Source organism: Penaeus monodon, chromosome 2 (genome assembly GCF_015228065.2).
Source record: "Penaeus monodon isolate SGIC_2016 chromosome 2, NSTDA_Pmon_1, whole genome shotgun sequence".
Lineage (NCBI taxonomy): Eukaryota > Metazoa > Arthropoda > Malacostraca > Decapoda > Penaeidae > Penaeus > Penaeus monodon.
The window spans coordinates 3,457,927-3,480,426 of record NC_051387.1 but is presented as its reverse complement, the minus strand read 5'-3'; the positions used below and the strand labels follow the sequence as shown (position 1 = coordinate 3,480,426).

At 36.6% G+C, this 22,500-nt stretch overlaps 1 protein-coding gene across 1 annotated transcript in view; it reads right to left on the bottom strand.

Annotated features, from left to right (window-relative positions):
* LOC119580185 (triple functional domain protein-like) overlaps positions 1-22,500 on the bottom strand; it is a gene marked incomplete in the record, with an annotated part of 172,916 nt that overhangs the window by 67,201 nt on the left and 83,215 nt on the right. Inside the window, 1 exon segment of the mRNA XM_037928184.1 lies at positions 4,772-4,819. Coding sequence (XP_037784112.1) covers positions 4,772-4,819 — 48 coding nt within the window.

The window sequence follows — 22,500 nt, the reverse complement described above, 5'->3', positions numbered from 1 at the left end:
CTCGATCATCGCTCTCTCTCTCTCTCTTCTCCTCTCTCTCTCTCTCTCTCTCTCTCTCTCTCTAACCCTCCTCTCTCTCTCTTCTCTCTCCCCTCTCCCTCTCCCTCTCCCTCTCTCTCTAACCCTCCTCCTCTCTCTCTCTCTAACCCTCCTCTCTCTCTCTCTCTCCTCTCCTCTCTCTCTCTCTCTCTCTCTCTCTCCGTCCTCTCTCTTCTCTCTCTTCTCTCTCTCTCTCTCTCTACCCCACCCTCTCTAAACCTCTCTCACCCCCACCCTCTCTACCTCTCTCTACCCCCACCCTCTCTACCTCGCTCTAACCCCCACCCTCTTCTACTCTCTCTAACCCCCACCCGCTCTACTCTCTCTCTCCTCTCTCTCTCTCCGCCGCTCTCTCATCCCTCTCTCTCATCGTCATCTCAGTCTCTCTCTCTCTCTCTCTCTCTTTCTCTCTCTCTCTCTCTCTCCTCTACCCTCCTCCTCCTCTCACTCTCTCATCTCTAACCTTCCTCTCTCTCTCTCCTCTCATCTCTATAAAATACCCTTCCCCTCTCTCTCTCCTCTCTCCAATAACCTCTAAAAACTACCCCCTTCTCTCTCGCTCTCTCAGTCTAGCTGCTCTCTCGTCGCTTCGTCTCTCATCTCTCCATCTTCTTTCTCGTCTCTCTCTCTCTCTCTTCTCTCGTCGACATCTCCTCCTCTCTCGTCATCGTCTCTCTCTCTCTCTCTCTCTCCTCTCTCTCGCCTCTCTTCTCTCTCTCCCTCATCTCTCTTCCTCTCTCTCTCGTCCTCTCTCCCTAACCCTCCTCTCTTCTCTCTCTCTCTAACCCTCCTCTCTCTCTCTCTCTCTAACCCTTCCTCTCTCTCTCTCTCTCTGTACCCCTCTTCTCTCTACTCGCTCTCTCTCATCTCATCTCTCTCTCCGCTCCTCTCTCTCTCTCCTCTCTCTCCTCGTCTCTCTCCTCCTTTCTCTGCGCTCACTCGCTCTAACCCTCTTCTCTCTCTCTCTCTCTCTACCCCTCTTCTCTCTCTCTCTCTCTCTACCCCTCTTCTCTCTCTCTCTAACCCTCCTCTCTCTCTCTCTCTTCCCCCCCTCTCTGTCTTTCTCTTTCTCTATACCCACCTCTCTCTATCTCCCCCCCAACCCTCTCTCTCTCCTCTACTCTCTAATCTCTCTCTCTCCTCCTCCTCTCTCTCTCTCTCTCTCCTCATCTGCGTCTCTCCTCCTCTCTCTCTTTCTCTCTCTCTCTCTTATCTTTCCTCTAACCCCGACCCTCTCTCTCTCTCCTCCTCAATCATCTCTCTCTCTCTCTTCTCTCGCTCTCCTTCTCTCCTCTCTCTCTCTCTCTCCCTCTCTCCTACTCTCCCTCTCCTCTCCCTCTGCCTCGTCCCTCTCCCCTCCCTCTCCCTCTCCCTCTCCCTCTCCCCGCTCCCCTCTCCCCTCTCTCTCTCTCTCTCTCTCATCTCTAACCTCTCTCTCTCTTTCTCTACCCTCCTCTCTCTCTCTCTTTCTACCCTCTTCTCTCTCTCTCTCTCTCTCTACCCTTCCTCTCTCTATCTCTCTCTACCCCTCTTTCTCTCTCTCGTCTCTAACCGCTCTCTCTCTCTGCTATCCTCTCTATCCTCCGTTCTCCTCTCGCTCCTCTCTCTCTCGTCTCTCTCTCTCTCTCTCTTCTCTCTTCTCTCTCATTCCCCCCTCTCTGTCTGTCTCTTTCTCTCCGCACCTCTTCTATCTCCCCCCCCCTCTCTCTCTCATTCGCCCCATTCTCTTTCTCTTACATTTGGCATCTCTTTCCTTTTCATTTGCTCACACCTCTTCCACTCTCGTTTGCCTTATCCTCTCTCCTTTCTTTCTCGTTTATCCTCTCTGTTTCCCTCGTTTGTCCTTGTCTCCTTTCTCTCCTGTTTGTCCTTTCCTCTTTCTCTCTGTCTTCTCTCTTCCTTCTCCCACTTACATAACTCTCTTCCCTCTTCACCCATTTTATCTTATGTCTCCTTTGCCCTCTCTTGCCCCTCCCTCCTTTCCTTCTTCTTCTTCCCTGCTTCCTCTTCTCTCCCTCTCTCCTCTCCCCCACCAGCCTCCAGCTCGCTCCCCGCCCACCCCCACCCCCCTCCTTCCCGCCCCCACCACCCTGCGATCAATACACGTCGACACCCATCCCGCTACCACACCACCATACTACCACACCGCCACCCTACCACGCACACACACACACACCCACACACACACACACACACACACACACACACACACACACACACACACACACACACACACACAATCCACGCAAAATACCACCGTGCTTCACGACCCCCTCCCCCCTTAATCTACCCCCCCCCACCGCGCGACCAGACTCCTACCACCTCCCTTTATCTCACGACCACACAGGGTCTACAAGGACGACCACCACCGCCCACCGCTGCGCACGCCAGCATCCCACGACCCGAGGACGACGCCACACGACCCCTTACGCTTACCACCTGGACGACCATAACCCTCTCACAGCTACCATGCCACCATGCCACCATACCCTAATTCCGCCCCTGGCCTCCCACAATACGATAACTGAAGCACGATGCCAAGGGAAACCAGGCATTCGCCGAACCCTTGTCAGCTACCATACTGCCAAACTACCTTGTTACAAATCTACCAAGCTACCAAATTCTTAAACTACCAGGCTACCAAGCTACCACGTTACCCCAATCGGCTCTTCATGACTTTGCCCCCTCCCCCTCCCCCCCCATCCACATCCCACGCTCACCCGACGCCATGCAGTGTCTGCAGAGAGGTCACTGCAGCAGGTCATTACAGGTCATCTTAGACTTGACGCTGTTTATCTGTTTTAAGGCACACAGAAAGAGAGAATGAAAGGAGATAAAGAAAGGAAAAAAGACAGAGAAAAACAAGGTGAGAAGTGAAAAGGGGAGCGAGAGAGAGAGAGAGAGAGAGAGAGAGAGAGAGAGAGAGAGAGAGAGAGAGAGGAGAGATAGAAGAGAAGAGAGAAGAGAGAGAATAGAAGAAGAGGGAAAGGAAAGAGGAAAGGGAAGAGGGAAAGAAAGGGAAGAGAGAGAGAAGAGAGAAAGAGAAGGAGAAGAGAGAGAGAAAAGAGAGAGAGGGGACAGGGAAGCGCGGAAGAGAGAAGGGGGAGGGGGATGGGAGGAAGAGAGAGGGATGGAGGGGATATTTTGGGAGTGTAGAGAAGGAAGCAGAAGGTAGAGGGAGGAAGGGAAGAAGAAATAGGGATAGGGATAGGGAGAGGGAGAGAGATACAAATGGAGATGGAGCGAAAAAAAGAAAAGAGAGAGAGAGATAGAGAGAGAGAGAGAGAGAGAGGGAGAGAGAGCAGAGAGAGAGAGAGAGAGCTAGAGAGAGAGAGAGAGAGAGAGAGAGAGGAGGGAGAGAGAGAGAGAGAGAGAGAGAGAGAGGGAGAGAGAGAGAGAGAGAGAGAGAGAGAGAGAGAAAGTGGTCAAACAGCTGATCTCGCCCGCCCGCTCGATTCAAACCAATAAATTCCACATCACCCGAAGGTCTCCCATAATAAATAAAAAAGCCAATAAGCCAAACGACAAAACAAGATTCACGTCTCAAGAACCGCTCGGACGCTGCGATGAAGGAGCACCTCATCTACGACGAAACTTTGCCGACCTACAAGTTTATATAAGACTTTTCGAAGTTATTTTGGCGTGACCACTTAAAAATAATACAATCCGCTTCTCCAAACGGCACTGGGAATGAGCCCCCTAAGAACGCACGGCCACCTGTTGTATACCGATAACCCTTATTGAAACGGCCCGGTATGAATCGGCTCATGAGGGGATATCACTTCCACAACCCGGACTAAAAATAACCCTCAAGGCCTGTTGCATATGGCTTCCCATTTCGTGTAATGGTCTTATATCGATGCCGTGGGTACGTTCGAATTTCTTTACATTTAATTCCACGATCTTCGACATTTCTACTCACAATCTATCTTTTGTTGCTACTTTCAAAACGAGAGGTAAAACCAGAATAGAAGGGCCGTTAAGGAAACATCGAAGTTACCCCTGACTATCCTTTACAAGCGCGTTTTCTGTAGTTTGAGTTTCCGTGTCCATTCTCTCTCGCTCTGCGTACAGCAGACACTAAACTAAAATAACAAAGCGCCTCAAACGGATCGAGATTCTCGTTGGATCCCGTGACGAAACACGTGACAAAATAGCTATCCATTTCCATAAAGCCTGACTAGAAACAAAGAATGTTTTAAAGATATACCCTCCAAAAATGACTTTGGCGAAAACACACAAGCGAAGGGATGGTTAAAACACAAACATGGTCATCTTGTCTCCAGATTCTCTTAAGTCTGACAATTGGAATTACGACCGCGTTACCGTGAATGCTACCTAGCTATTGTAGTCTCCCCATGAGGTGTATCCTCCAATCAAGCTATCCCTTCAAAGGTAAAATGATAATAAGATCTAACTTAGCATATTCATGAAAGGAGAGGCGGAGGAGGGTGGAAAGGGGTGCCTGCCCAATACATTGCGGCGCTGTTGAGCTTTCAGGTAACTGTACTGTTGTGTAGGCGTAGATGCATGCCATATATGCACATACGAATACCTATAAATTCACATATGCATAAGTACGGGTGAGGAGAACACGTACAAGCCGTGTACAAACTGAAACATATATATGGATGTGCACACGTAGTCCAACTTCCGAGCTCACATCTCCCAATAGATTTCCAAGCGGGACAAGCCGGCCTTAAATGCAGATAAGATTGCTAATATACGTTACCCTGGGGAGACACGTCATCAGGCCGCTCGCTGCAGCTCACACCCTCACCTGTTGAAAAAGGGACTTGGTCAAGGACAACGGCGGGGCATTCGAAGCGGCCCTATGCGTATGTGTGTATGTATGGGTATACATACATATGTGTGTGTGTGTTTTTTAATATATATATATGTATATATATATATATATATATATATATATATATATATTATATATGTATATGTATATGAATATGCACGCGCGCGCGCCGCGCACGCACGCACACACACACACACACACACACACACACACACACACACACACACACACACACACACACACACACACACACACACATGCATACATATATACATACATACATACAATACATACATACATACATACATCTGTATTTTTTTTTATTTGCCTCTTACTCACTCACTTACTCATTCACTCACTCACTCACTCACTCACTTTCTCTCTTCCACAGGCAGGTCTCGTTTTCTCTCGTATTCCAGCTAATTTTCCGATCATTTTAGTTCCCGAAATCGCACATATTAAAACCTTCATTCCAGAGGATAAAACAAAGTAGGAGAAAATGGTGTTACTATTACTAGTTCTGCTAGTAACGGAAACAGAGAAACAGACATCAACATCATGACAAAGTTTTAACGCACTAGTACTAAGACAACAATACTAACATCAATGCAACTGCTACTAACAAGCTTACCAGTACCATTACGAAAATTACACACATCATTCCAACTAATACCAACATTACAGGTAGCAACATATCAACAGTTCATTGACGTTGCTATTACAACTGCTACTACCACACATACTACTACTAAAATACTATTATCATTACAACGGTCAGTGGTAATGGTGCTATAACGCCAACACTGCTAAAACCACCGATACTTCTATTACTACTGCAAACAATAATACCAAATGATCAGGCATAACATATGTAGTGCGACACCTAGACCTGACTTCAATACTTGCAAAATATGCAAAAATATCGGAAGCCATGAAAGGGGAGGGGCGTGTGGCGGACGAGGCGTTAGAAGTTGTATTGAGATGTGGACTTTTGTCAAGTATAGATCATTTAGGAGGAGGAGGAGGAGGAGGAGGAGGAGGAGGAGGAGGAGGAGGAGGAGAGGAGGAGGAGGAGAGGAGAGAAGGAGAGGAGGAGGAGGAGAGAAGGAGAGGAGGAGGAGGAGGAGGAGGAGAGAAGGAGAGGAGGAGAGAGGAGGAGGAGGAGGAGGAGGAGAGGAGGGAGGAGGAGGAGGAGGAGGAGGAGGAGGACTGGAATAAGAGGAGAGGGAAGAGGGAAGTAGGAGAAGGAGGTGGGGAAGATAAAAAAAGAAAGTTTAAAAGAAGAGGACGAAGAAGAAAAGACGGAAAGTGGGAAGAGGAAAGAGAATGAGAATTAAACGGTCTAGAAAACAGAGGGAAAATAGAGAGACTTACAAGAAGCTGGAAGAAAGGACAGAGTGCTTACACTTCTACACGGATATATATATATACAATTTTTTTTCTTTATTTTCATCTGGATATTTATTTTCCTGACTAAGTACCTTAACAACAAGCGAAACACAATCACGCCGCTGAGAGACCAACCCTTCCCCTCCTCCCCTTGAAAGTCTTTGCGCCGCCAATATATAAAGGTCAAGATAATATCGAAAAAAGGTCACACAATGACGTCACAGGCTATGAGGAAGACACCCCCTCCCCTTCCCCCTCCTCCCTCCCCCAATATCCAACCCACTCTCCCTCAATGACCCTCCCCCCCTCGCCTCCAAACAACTAAAGATGGACTAAAGACTAAAACACAAGAATAGTACGTAACGAGAGAGAGAGAGAGAGAGAGAGAGAGAGAGAGAGAGAGAGAGAGAGAGAGAGAGAGAGGAGAGAGAGAGAGAGAGAGAGAGAGAGAGAGAGAGAGAGAGAGAGAGAGAAACGGACATACAGGCAGGGAGGAAAACTAAACAACAATCCCAAACCCTTCTGTATATATCCGCTCATTATGCAGAACTCTCTCACACACACACACAACCCCCCCAACACACACCCAACCCCACAACACACACACAACCACCCACCCCCCAACACACACACAACCTCCCCCCCCCCCAACACACATACAACATCGACAGCATCGACGCTCGGAGAACACACGGTCGTTACCGATACTTAGATGGACAGAGATAAACAGATAGGCGGAGAGGCACGCTGGCAGGCTGGGAGACAGGGGGGTAGACAGACAAATAGACAGGAAGAGAGACAGACAACTAGACAGGCGGAGTGACAGGCAGAGAGACAGACAGACAACCAGACAGGGAGTGACAGGCAAGAGACAAGACAGACAGCCAGACAGGCGGAGTGACAGGCAAGTGGACAGAAATGGACAGACAGAGAGATTGATAAGCAAAAAAGACAGACAGACGAACAGACAGACATAGTGGCATTAAGACCGAGAGACAGACACGAGACAAGACTCTGTAAACAGAAAAGAACGCGGCAAACTGCAACCAAAAACGGGCAGCCATTAGCAACAGTTGCAGGAAATTCACCAGTCCTAAAAAAAAAAAAAAAAAAAAAAAAAAAAAGTTTAAACGAAGAAAAAACTCCTGCGCCAGCGACGTTTCACCAACACGACTTGAAAAAAAAAACTACTACCAATAATGAATGGTCAAAATTCAACTACCATGCGTTTCAGATATAAAGCAGGCAACATTTATCATTGAAATATAGAAGGCAATAAGTGAAATAACACATAATAAAGATAGACAAATACCGACAAACAACAAACGAAGGAAAACAACAGGCCTGGGACCATTACACATACAAACAAGCGTAAAAAAAAACACGAAAAACATACAAACAGACAAACCGAGATTAAACACAACACAAACATTGAGAACATGTAAAAAGACACTTGGTCTACATACGGACAAGCTGCCGCCACCAACTATACCTGGGATGTTCCGCTGACGGTTGAAGCCTCTCTAACTCACAAAGTATTAGAGGCTCTCCAACCACATGTCAAGCCAGACACTACGCATACATCTACATACACGCATAAATACGTACATAGATACATACATACATATGAGCACTTACAAACAGACAAACTTATACCAACCAACAAACCAACCAACCAACCAACCAACCAAACAAACAAACAAAAACACACACACACAACACAAATTCAAAATAAGCGTTCCCCTCTAAAGTATAATGGCCCTGCCCGCCATATTTGTCGTGTTTGTGGGAACTCCTTATAAAGAGAGACCAAGAGGGACCAAGAGGGACTGGCGGGAGGGCAGGCGAGAGGGACACGGCAGGCGGATTGTCCTCTGGGTCTGTCACGTTTGTCTCCCTCTTTCGCTGGCTCGAACTCTGTCTCTGTCTCTCTCTGTCTCTGTCTCTGTCTCTCTCTCTCTGTATCTATGTTTGTATTTGTGTCTGTATGTCACTGTCACAATCGGCCTGCCTGTCTGCCACCTGCCTGCCTGCCTGCCTGCTTGCCTGTCCCTGTCTCTCTTCCTCTTCCTCCCTCTCTCCCACCCCTCCCCCTCTCTCTTCCTCCCTCATTTAAAAGCACGAATCAAATCCTTGGGAGAAACTGCATTCGGACGCCATTATGAATTGCTTCGCCGTTGACAAACTCCTCCGACTGACTCATTACTGTGAAGGACGCCTTGTTTCCGCAATACCCATCATGTCCGACCTCTCAAACACTCACTCACACACACACACACACACACACACACACACTCACACACACACACACACACACACACACACACACACACACAAGCACTGTGTACGCAAGATTCATGACATTTGACATATATAGCGCATCGTTTCCCCTCCCCCCCCCTAAAAAAAGTCAATGAAAAAGACACCACAAAACCCGGGAAACCGAAGCGACCCGGATCAGTAGAGACCTCAAGAGAAAAAAAAGAACATAAGAAAAACAAATGAGAAAAGAGAAAACGAAATGAGAAAAAAGAAAATATGAGAAAACAACAGAAAACATGAGAAAAGAGAAAACGACATGAGAAAAAAAATAATATGAGGAAACAAGAAAAAACGACATGAGAAAATAAGAGAAAAAAGAAAATATGAAAAAAAAACAAGAGAAAAGGACATGAGAAATTTAAGAAAACGCCATGAGAAAACAGGAGAAAACAACCCAAACGAAATAAGAAAACAGGACGACAAGAGAAAAGGGCACGAGAAACCTCCACAGAGAACGGCACGAGAAACCTCCAAAGAGAACGGCACGAGAAACCTCCACAGAGAACGGCACGAGAAACCTCCAAAGAGAACGGCACGAGAAACCTCCACAGAGAACGGCACGAGAAACCTCCAAAGAGAACGGCACGAGAAACCTCCAAAGAGAACGGCACGAGAAACCTCCACAGAGAACGGCACGAGAAACCTCCAAAGAGAACGGCACGAGAAACCTCCACAGAGAACGGCACGAGAAACCTCCAAAGAGAACGGCACGAGAAACCTCCAAAGAGAACGGCACGAGAAACCTCCAAAGAGAACGGCACGAGAAACCTCCACAGAGAACGGCACGAGAAACCTCCAAGAGAACGGCACGAGAAACCTCCAAAGAGAACGGCGCGAGAAACCTCCAGAGAACGGCACGAGAAACCTCCACAGAGAACGGCACGAGAAACCTCCAGAGAACGGCACGAGAAACCTCCACAGAGACGGCACGAGAAATCTCCAAGAGAACGGCGCGAGAAAACCTCCAGAGAACGGCACGAGAAACCTCCACAGAGAACGGCACGAGAAACCTCCACAGAGAACGGCACGAGAAACCTCCAGAGAACGGCACGAGAAAAACCTCCACAGAGAACGGCACGAGAAACCTCCACAGAGAACGGCACGAGAAACCTCCAAAGAGAACGGCACGAGAAACCTCCAAAGAGAACGGCACGAGAAACCTCCACAGAGAACGGCACGAGAAACCTTCAAAGAGAACGGCACGAGAAACCTCCACAGAGAACGGCACGAGAAACCTCCACAGAGAACGGCACGAGAAACCGAGCTCACCCAGCCCCGTGCGCGCCGCTGCCCCGGCCCGACCGCAAAGGCGTCCGCGCCGCGTCCTCAGCGTTTAAGGAAGCGCCGCGCGTCACACGTGGGCGCCTGTCGCCTGCATGCCCTCAGGCTCCGTGGCCCTCCTGCCTGCGTGCCTGCTTGCCTTCTTGACATCCCTCCTGTGTGTGCGCCTACCATTGCTCCTGCTTGCGTGCCTGTCTACTTATCTACCCACCTGCCTGCCTGCTGGAACAGTCCCCTTGCCTGCGTGCCTGTCGATCTGATAACCTGTCTACGCATCTGCTAGCCTGCTTAACATTCCCCTGCTTACGTGGCTGTTTGCCATCCGTACTGCCTGCCTGCCTATCAACCAACCCACCCACCTATTTACCTACCTACCTACCTACCTCTCTACCTACGTAACTAAGTAACAATCTATCTATCTACCTACTTATCTGCCTGCGCTCATCTGCCAAACCTACAATCACATCTGTCTGTTCATCTACCCGTTTGTCGTTTTTTTCTTGCCCCGTCTCTCTGCTTGCGCCCCTGTCTGTAGGCTTGCTCGCGCACTTTTCTCCCCGCCTAAGGAACAGCACGATCTACAGACACTATAAAGATGCTATAAACACCAGCATCCAAATCTAACAGAACGCTACAGTCCTTATTTATTGCAGATGCTGAAACAATTCTCCACGCATCGTTTTCATTACGGAGGATATGCGTCCACGGGTATACATTAATTACATACGTTAAGGTATCATTACTTCCCCGAAAAGGTCGTTAATAACAACTAATTGATGGATATAACAAACGTCACAATGGAAACATCTAAAACCTTGGGACTTGTCACAGCCACCGTCTCCGCCATCATAACTGATGTTATCATTATCATAAAGAGGAGGAGGAGGAGGAGGGGGAGGAGGAGGAGGAGGAGGAGGAGGGGAGGAGGAGAGGAAACGGGGAGGGGGGAGGGAGAGGAGAAGGGGAGGGGAAAGGAGGAGAGAAGGAAGGAAAGGGGAGGAGAAAAATACGGAGAAGGGGGTGAAGGATAATGATGGGTAGAAGATGAGATTGGAATAAAATGAAGAAGAAGAAGAGAGTAAGAGGCAGAAAGAAAGATAAGATAAATAAAAAAGAGGGGATGGAAATTTGGATTTTGGGAAAGGATATTGAAGGAGAAGAAAAGGTTGGGCCCGAAACGGAAACATACAAAAATAAAAACAACACCGAAATCCCCCTTAGTGGGTCTTTGGAACCGACATTCGAAACGGATTTTTTATTCTTTTCTGGGCGTTTCCCTGGGACCCCTTTTTTTGATTTGCAAATTTCCAATTTAAAGGAAAAAAGTTTTTGATAACCCCTTGTGTTGTCTGAAAATTGTCGACGATTCAAATTTTGATTAATTTCACCCAATAAATTTGGCGTTTTCCTTTCGTTTGGGACCTATGTTGGAAGGACCCACCAAAGTATTTTGGCCGTTGGGCAATAATTTTGGGCTAGTACCTACAATAAAAGGTCGTTTAGTATGTTGGACGACCCACCGTATGCTGTGACTATATTGGACGACCCACAGTATGACGTGACAATGTATGACCTACAATATGTTGTGAGTATGTCGGAAGACTTACCGTATGCTGTGACTATGTTGGATGCCCTACAATATGCTGTGACTATGTTGGACGACCAATAATATGCTGTAACTATGTTGGACGACGAATAATATCCTGTAACTATGTTGGACGACCATTAATATGCGGTAACTATGTTGGACGCCCTACTGCATGTTGTGACCATACTGGGCGACCTCCGTGACCTACTTTCAACAGCCCAAGATGGATGGTGACAGCCAAAACAGCGAACGTCTTCCCCTCCATCACCTGTGCCAGATAAGGCGACCTCGCGGCAAAAATTGACCTCCGACCTCATTCTGAAGCGCTGTGCCGTGGAATGACATCTAACCCGGGAACGACCATTGGAAAACATCTATAAATACTGCCTGAACTTTTTCTTTTTATAATATAATTTCAATATCGTAACATTTCATGACCTTACAGACCGTTTCATACATTTTTTGTTACATATATTTTTTTTTTCTGACTCATGGCAACAACCGACGCATAGGAACAACATAAGACACATGGCAACAATCAACGCATGGCAACAGCCGACACATGACAACAACCGACGCATGAAAACAACCGACTCATGACAACAACCCACACAACCGACGCGCATAACAACAACCGACACATGGCAACAATCCACACATGGCAACAACCCACACATGGCAACAACCGATTCACAGCAACAACCGACCCATCTCAGAAGGCCTCCCTCCCCCTTAAAATCCAACGGCGCATCAGCAAAGGCCCGAGGAACATCGTGACAACAGGTGGCTAGGACAACGGTGTGGGAAATAAATGACGTCGGAAATGGAGATGAAAGCAGAGGGGGGAGTGAGGGAGGAGTGAGGGAGGGGGGAGGGGAGAGTCAAGGGGAAGACCAGAGGTGGTGGTAGAGGCAGGGGCGTAGGTCAAGCCAATGAAGCGAAGGCGGAGTGGGGATGAATGAGGCAAGGGGAGGGGAGGTGAAGGGAGGAGGGGGAGGGGAGGTGAAGGGAGGAGGGGGAGGGGAGGGGAAGGGGAGGGAAGGGAGGAGGTGAAGGTTAATGAAGGCACGAGTGTCGATGCAAGGGCGAGACGGTGACGGAAGGCGCTGGTGCCATGGCTCTGAGGAGGAGGGACGGAATAGGCGTCCGTGGGTAAGGCCGTTCAGCAGGTGCACCAAGGAAAGCGGTTAACGTGGTAACAGGGAGGGAAAGAGAAGTGAGAAAAGAGGAGCGAGGAAAGAGAAGTGAGGAGGAGCGAGGAAAGAGAAGTGAGGAAAAAGAAGTGAGGAAAGAAGTGAGGGAAGAGGAAAGGCATTAGGAGTGAGGAAAGAGAAGTGACGAAAGAGAAGCGAGTAAAGAAGTGAGGAAAAAGAAGTGAGGGAAGAGGAAAGGCACTAGGAGTGAGGAAAGAGAAGTGAGGGCAGAAGATGGTGGTGGGTGGGCTGGGGGCGCAGTGTCAGAGGGGGGAGGGGGCGTCTGAGGAGGGGGAGAGGGAGGTTGACATCGTTTATTACCCTGTTGCCCCAGCTGCCGAACCGCTCTGTCCGCAGCATAAACCGGTTCTATCAGCATCCGCCCAAAAAGAAAAGACGAAGAACAAGAACAAGAAGGAAAAACACCCTTCCCTTCGCTCCTCCCGCCCCCCCCCCCCCAACCCCCACCAATTTCCCTTCCGCACCCCCCTTACCTTACCCGACCTTCACTTCCCTTTACCCTAAACAACCCACCACGACCGCCGACCGCAAAAACTCATACGGACAACAAAACCCACACTCCACATAACCCGCATCCACACCGAGACAATGCAACGCACGCGAAGGCGACAGAAAGCACCCACTCAGTATACCAGAACACACTCACCGCCTGCCACGAGTGCACGACACACACTACCTCTTAGACAGCTACACCTGGCGCGCGCACTCACCTGTAAATAGAAGGAAAAAAAGGAATGTTAGCCAGTCGTTTTTCAGTCAAAACAAGAGATCTGTTTTGTTACATTTTTACAAGAGGTTCAAAATCGTAGAACAAACAAAGAAAAAAAGAAAAAAAAAGAAAAATACTATACAAGCATGATTACATGGAAAACACAGGTAATAAGGTTGTTTTCAAGTTAACAACACTTTGCTAATCGAAGCTTCTGTTTCGAGATAGAAACCTTGTGGGTTAATAATACTGGTGCTGCATATATGCGGGAGATTGCAATTAACCTAACCTCCACTGCATCCCTGACAAAAACAAAATGCAAGCAATATCATAATAAAAGAGATAAAACAAAGTAGAAAATCTAAAGACACACAACCATAGATACAAAAACCACAAAACTTATACAATAAATAAATAAATAAATATATATTACACGACACTAAAATATATATATATATATATATATATATATATATATGTATATATATTAGGATGTATATATTATATATATATAATACATATATATTTAACTAATTAAATATATAATTATTATCATTATACTATATACGATATATATTAGAACTAATAATAGCATATATTATATATACATACGACATTAATCACTCATATCTATACATAACTCATAATATATATTATTCTATATTATTAACTATGATCATATTATCATGATAATACATATAATATATAGCTCAATATCTATATAAATTATATATAGATAATATATATATATATATATATATAATCATATATTAGAATATATTATGTGTGTGTGTGGTATGTGTTGTGTGTGTGTGTGTGTGTTGTCTACGTCGTTGGTGTGTTTGTGTGTGTGTGTGTGTGTGTTGTTTGTTGTATATGTCATCAATCATTAGAGTATTATATATATATATATAGTATATCATATCACTAATTATATATTTTTACATGATATAACTATAATTACATACTATATTAATTAATACCTATATTTTCCTATACTATATATAGAACTATATATATACTATATATATATATTATCCTAATATATAATAATATATTAGACCTAGACTATCTACTATATACACACATATATATATATATATATAGAGTATGTATGTATAATGTAATATATATATACTACTATATATATACTCTTAGATATATATATATATATATAGTATATATAATATTATATATTATAATGATATATATACTACATATATAATAATACATAGAACTACTACAACTATAGCATACTAGATTTACCTGACAACTCACAGTTATATAATACACAACACAGCACCACAAACTTCACACGACACACACACACCAAACACACACAAGAAAACACACACAAAAACGACACCAAGACTACACACATATCTAGTATAATATATATATAAGATATTATTTACATATAATATATATAGATATATATATATATATTATAATATGTATATATAATCCACATCCAACCATCAATATAACTACTGTAGATAGCTATATATATTATATATATAGTATAGATAAGATTATATTTATATATATATATTATATATATATACAGGTGTATATAATAAGACTAAACACATCATATATTATATATATATATTCTCATATATATACACTGTAATACATATATATACATACATATACATTAACATACATATATACATCATATTATATATATATATAGATATATATATTATACCATATATATAATATATATATACTTTAATATATTATATAATATAATGGATTTAGTGTGTGTGTGTTGTGTGATCAATAAACCATACTTATATATACCATATATATATATATAAATATATAATATTACAGTTATTTATACTATGTATATAAAATAAACATAAGCCTCTATAATAATATAATATATATACCTCTTATATATATATATATCTTATATAGATACATATATATATATATTATATATATATATATATATTAGATATATTATTATATGGTTTTATAATATATATATCTACATATATAGATATATATATATATATATGTATATAATATATATATGTAATCTAGAGATACCTACAAGAGATAAATCTAACTATACAACTATATAATATATATATAACTTAATTATATATATATATATATATAACTCTATATTATATAATGATATATAATATGTATTAGTGAGTGTGTGTGTGTGTCAATAAACACAACAACATACATATATATTTACTTATATATATAATATCACATGTATTAATATATCACTCTAATATGATCATATACATATAATATACATATGTATAATATATATATAAAAAATATATAAATATAATATATATATATATATTTATATATTGTTATATAATTAGATATATATATATATGAAATCTATATTATATATATAATATATATAGATATCCTAATAGTCTATATATATAACATCAGTATACATAGATAACTGTAGTGCACCAGATACGGGATAGTCAATATGCTGCACAATGATATATTATATATAGATTATATTATAATATGATAACATATATAGATATATATATATATATATATATGAAATCTTATCTAATATCTATCTATCTTATTTATCTATCTATCTATCTATCTATCTATCTATCTATATATATATATATTATATATATATATATATATATACTATAATATATATAGTATATAACTTATATAATCACCCAATACGTAACTCAATACATATATAGATATAATAATAATATTTATATATAGTATATATTACTAATATTATTATTTATCATATATGTATATTATTCAACAATTTATACTTAATTTATCTATATATATATAGATATATATATATAATATATTATTATATATCTATAGTATATTCTTTTACCGTATATATCCTATATATAAGCATATCTATATATATATATATATTAGCTACTATATATAAATATATAGTTCTCGACTATATATATTTATACATATATATATTCCATATCATATATAGAATATATACATATATATATCCATCCTATATATATATATATAATACTATATATATATATATATAATATATACATTATATATTACCCATAATATATATTATATATATAGTATATATATATAATGCAAATACTCAATCTCTATCTCATCTGATAACACACATATATATATATATAACATATTATATATTATATAATACTCTATTATTATATATATATATTATAAAGTCAGTACATATAATTTAATATCGATTAGAATTTATATATTACATAGTATATATATGATGTAATAATATTAATTACTATAATATATTACTATATATTAATAGTATTGATATATCTATAAATTATATATATTAATACATTAATTATATCTTAATTTATACATTATATTATTAATATATATTAATGTAATATATATATATATATCTATATTGCTAGCACTATCTATTAATATTAAGTATAGATATATTGATACATTTACTCATATCTTATGTCTATGAATAGTATCAAAATCTTATTATATATATAATTTCATCTAATTACTCTATATCTAAAAATTATTTCTTACATACGATAATATAATATATTACTATGTATATTCTACTCAACTTTATCTTCTATATATAATTACTATATATATAAATATATATATAATATATATATAATATTAATTACTATATATATGTTCTCGTATATATATATATCATATATGGATATATATATATTATATATATCATATATCTATATATTAATCTATATATCTATTACCTACATATATAATAATAGATTTAAATTATATTTAATTATCATATCTTAAATATCTATTTTCAGATACTAAGATCTATGATATATATCATATTTAAGCATATACTACCTGTTAATATATATATATATATATATATCTATATATCTCTTATATATATATCTAATATATATATATCATATCTATACATATACATCTATATTAATAGAATATATATATTATATATATATATATTATATATATTAATCTATATATATATTCCATATAATATATATATATATATCTATATATCTAATATATACAAATATACATATCCTTTAATGCTCACATATATGTATTCTATCTCGTTCCCATGCTATCATTATATATCTTTATAATATTATTCTATATATCTATATATCTCTCATATCTACTATATATATATTATATATGAATCTATATCTATATCTAATCTATCTATCGACTTATCTATCTATTCTATCTATCTATCTATCTATCTCTCTAAATCTATATATATATATATATTAATCTCAATATAATATATATTACTCATAATTAATAATAACTAATACTACCTACGTACTATATATATATATTATAATATATAATATATTATTATATATAATATATATATATAATATCTATATATTATTTATATATATGTGTGTATTATAATACATATATATAAATCCTATATTTATATATATATATATATATATTATTATATATATATATCCTTATATCTATATAATTATAATTACTCATTATTATATCTGATTTATTGAGTGTGTTTCCGCTCTTATCTTCTCTATATATGATAGTTATATATGTATATTGTGTATAGTTAGTATATTATTATTATATATTGTATCTATGATATCTATATAGTATTATACGTGTCTATAGTTATAAATATATATATTTTCTACATATATTAATGTAACTATCTGATTGAATATCTCTCTATATATATATATAGTATTAGTATATAGTATTATATATATATCTATATATATATATATATATATAGTTATAGTTTTGTATCTCTTATTATTATATATACAAGTCAATACATTTAGTGATCATTATTATATATATAGTATATATAGTTGTTGTCATATGTGTGATATTGATATGTTATATCTAGCATATTATATATATAGTATAGTCTATATATATATATATATATATATTATAGTATTATATATATGATATGGCATAATATAATTCTTTATATCTACCCACAGTATATATTAGTATTATATATATATATATATATAATATATATATATATATATTATATATAGAATATATTGATTGTTAATATATGATGTTAGTATTATTATATATATCTATATATGTGTGTATAGTCCCTATTAATAGGTATATATATAGAATATAATGATAGTATATTATATATAGACTATATATAGACATATATAATCTATCTATCTATTTCGTATCGTCATTATTCTCTTATATAGTATATTAATAATATAGTGTATATTTATGTATATATGTGTATTATATATATATTATATATTATATCTATATATATTATGATATAATATTATATCTATAATATATAATATATATATACTACATATATATATATATTTATAATATCTCTCTATAATATAACATATATATATATATGAATATAAACAGAAAAAACATTGATAAAGAAAAATAATAATATAATAATTATTTATAAAAATAAAAATAAAATAATATTAACAATAATAAATAATATCGAAAATTTAATTACTAATATATAATAGAAAAATATAATCAAAAATAAAAAATTTAATAAACAAACAAACATATAAAATTAATAAATTATAAAATAACGATATAAAGATATATAAAATAATAATAAAAATTATTTTATAAATAAATTATAAATATAAATAAAAATAAATATATGATTAAAATAAAATATTATTTAAAAAAATAATATCTATATATATTATATTATGCATATATAATGTTAATAGATATCGATAATATTATATATATATATATTATATTTTGAAAAAATTTGTAAGTTAAAATATATATATATATTATCATTAATATATACTATAGATATCTATATAGCTATCTATCTATATCTATTCTATCTATTATATATATATAATATATATCTACATCTATATATTATTTTTATATATCTTATCTACTATATACTAATAAATAATAGTTTTATATATATAAAAACCCCCACACCCACAACCACGCACACACATATCTATCTATTCATCTATATATTAGATATATAGTATATATATCATATCTATTATATTATATATATATCTATATGTGTGGTGTGTGTGTTGTGTGTGTATGTTTTTCTATATATCAACTATATATTTATATTATATATCTATATATCTATATATATCTCTATTATCTATCTATATATATATTATACTATATATCTATCTATATATATATTATATATAAGATTAACCATTTCTCTATGCATAATAATCTCTATATCATAGATATATTCATATATATATATATTTATCTTATACTCTATATTCTAACTATATATTCTATATGTCTATCTATATATTATCTCTATCGATCTATCATTTAATATCATATATATATATATATATCATAATACTATCTTATATATATCTACACTATATATTACATATATCATCTATCATATATCATATATATATATATCTATATATATAATATCTATATCATCTATCATCTAATATATATATATCTATACTATAATGTTGTGTATATATAATCCATATATTTGCATAATATATATAATTAATTTATCTATATATATATAATATATATCTAGATATATATATATATATATATATATATATATATTATATATATATCTATAATATATATATATATAGTATTCTATATATGATATATACGTATGTTTTATATATATATAGATATAGAATATATAATATTAATATATTATATATATATAGATCATAGATAAGAGCTAATAGATAGATAGATAAATAAGATAGATAGATAGATTCAGATATAGTTCAATCTATAATATATATATCTAATATCTATATCTATATATAATATATATATATAAATTATATTATATATATGTGCACATATATATACATATATGGTGCAGACCTATATGTATATATGTATATATATATATCTTATATACTATCTATATCTATATATGTATCTCTATATCTCTCTATTATCTATATTCATCATTAGTAATAATTTCTATCTATATATATATATATTAACATTTCTTATGCATAATATATCATTGCATAGATATATAGCATATATATATATATTTATAATTATATCATATATTATAAAATCTATATTATATATGTAGTATATATAGATATTTATCATATAGATCTTACTATATCTCTCTATATATTATATAATATACAATCTATATATATATATTATATGTATATATTTTTTATATATCTATATAATCATATATTTATATATATATCCATATATATGTCCATATATATATATATCTATCTCTCATATCTCTATATATATATATAGATATATCTAATCGCTTCTCTATATATCGCTCTATGTATCGTCTCCTCTATATCATATCTCCTTCTATATATATCTATCATCTATCAATCATATATATATTTCTATCTATCATTATTCATATCTCATAGATATATATCTAATATCTCTATATTATATATATATATAATATCTATATCTCTATATATGTGTGTATATATACCCTACCTATATTTGCATATATATAATCATCATCTCTATCTATCCTATCTATCTCTCTCTCTCTTCTCTCTCTATCTATCTCCTCTGTCATCTATATCTCTCTCTCTCTCTCTCTCCATTACTTCTATTCTCTATATCTCTCTATTCTATATCTCTCTAAGCATCTCTGTCTGTCTGGTATCTCTCTCTCTCTTTCTCTCTCTCTCTCTCTATCTCGAGCTTCTCTCTCTCTGTTCTCTCTTCCCTCTCCCATCATGTCTCTCTCTCTGTCTCTCCCTCTCTCTCTTTCTCTCTCTCTCTCTCTCTTCTCTCTCTCTCTCTCTCTTCTCCTCTGTCTCTCTTCTCTCTCTCCTCTCTCTCTCTAATCTCTATTATCTATCTTCTCTATCTATATATATCGCTCGCTCGCTAGCTAGCTAGACTCAGATCAGCTCCTTAACTAGATAGATCTGCTATGCTTTCCTCTCTCTCTCTCTCTATCATCTATAATCTCTCTATCTATATATATATCCCTCTAATATATCTATGTGCCCAATTATATATCCCTCGCGTGTGCATACATATGTATATATGTATTCAATTATATATATATCTCTTATCTCTCTATATATATATCTTTATATATACTCTATTATTATATATATATCTATCTAACTATCATCTCATCTCTCTATATCTATCTCTATCTCTCTCATCTATCTCCTCACTCACCTGTCTATCTTTTATCTCCCTCCTCATCTCCGTAACCATGTATATATATATATCTCTGGATATATATGTATGTGTTTATTGCCGACCCACACACCCCACACTAATACAATATTATAATACTAATACATATCTCTATATATATCTCATCTTCTATATATCATCCTATCTATTCTATCTCTATTTTATATCTGTATGTACATCTCTATCCCCTCTCTTCTTATTCTATCTCTCTCTATATATATCCTCTATCTCTCTACTCTCTCTCATCTACCTCTATTCGACTATCTCTCTATATCTATCTCTATGAATCTCTACTCTCTCTGTATCTCCTCTCTCTCTATCTCTTCTCTCTCTCTCTTTATCTCATCTCTCTCTCTCATGTCTCCCTCTTTATCTCCCTCTCTCTACAGACCATTTTTCTCTTATATCTATATATATCTCTCTATTGTATTCATATGTAGTGTTTTATGACACCACACACACACACACTATATATATCTATTATATATATTCTCTATATATATCTCTATCTCTCTATCTATATATATCTCTATATATCTCTCTTCATTCTCATATATCCTGTCTTTTGACTATCGTCTGGACATATCCTATCCCTCTATATCATATACCTATCTCTCTCTCGCTTATCATCTATATCTCTATCCCCCCGATATCTCTATCTCTCTATATATCATATCATATACTAATATCTATCTCTCATTCTCTATCATCTATCTCTCTTATCTGTCTTTCTATATGTCTGTCCAGCTATCTACACCTATCTCTCTCTCTATCTCTATATCTATCTCTATATCTCTCTCTCTATCGGTAATATAATATCTCTATATCTATGTGGTGTGGTGTGTGTGTGTGTGTGTGTGTGTGTGTGCGTGTAAGTTTGTGGTGTGTGTTTGTATATAAATATGAAGTGTATAAATCT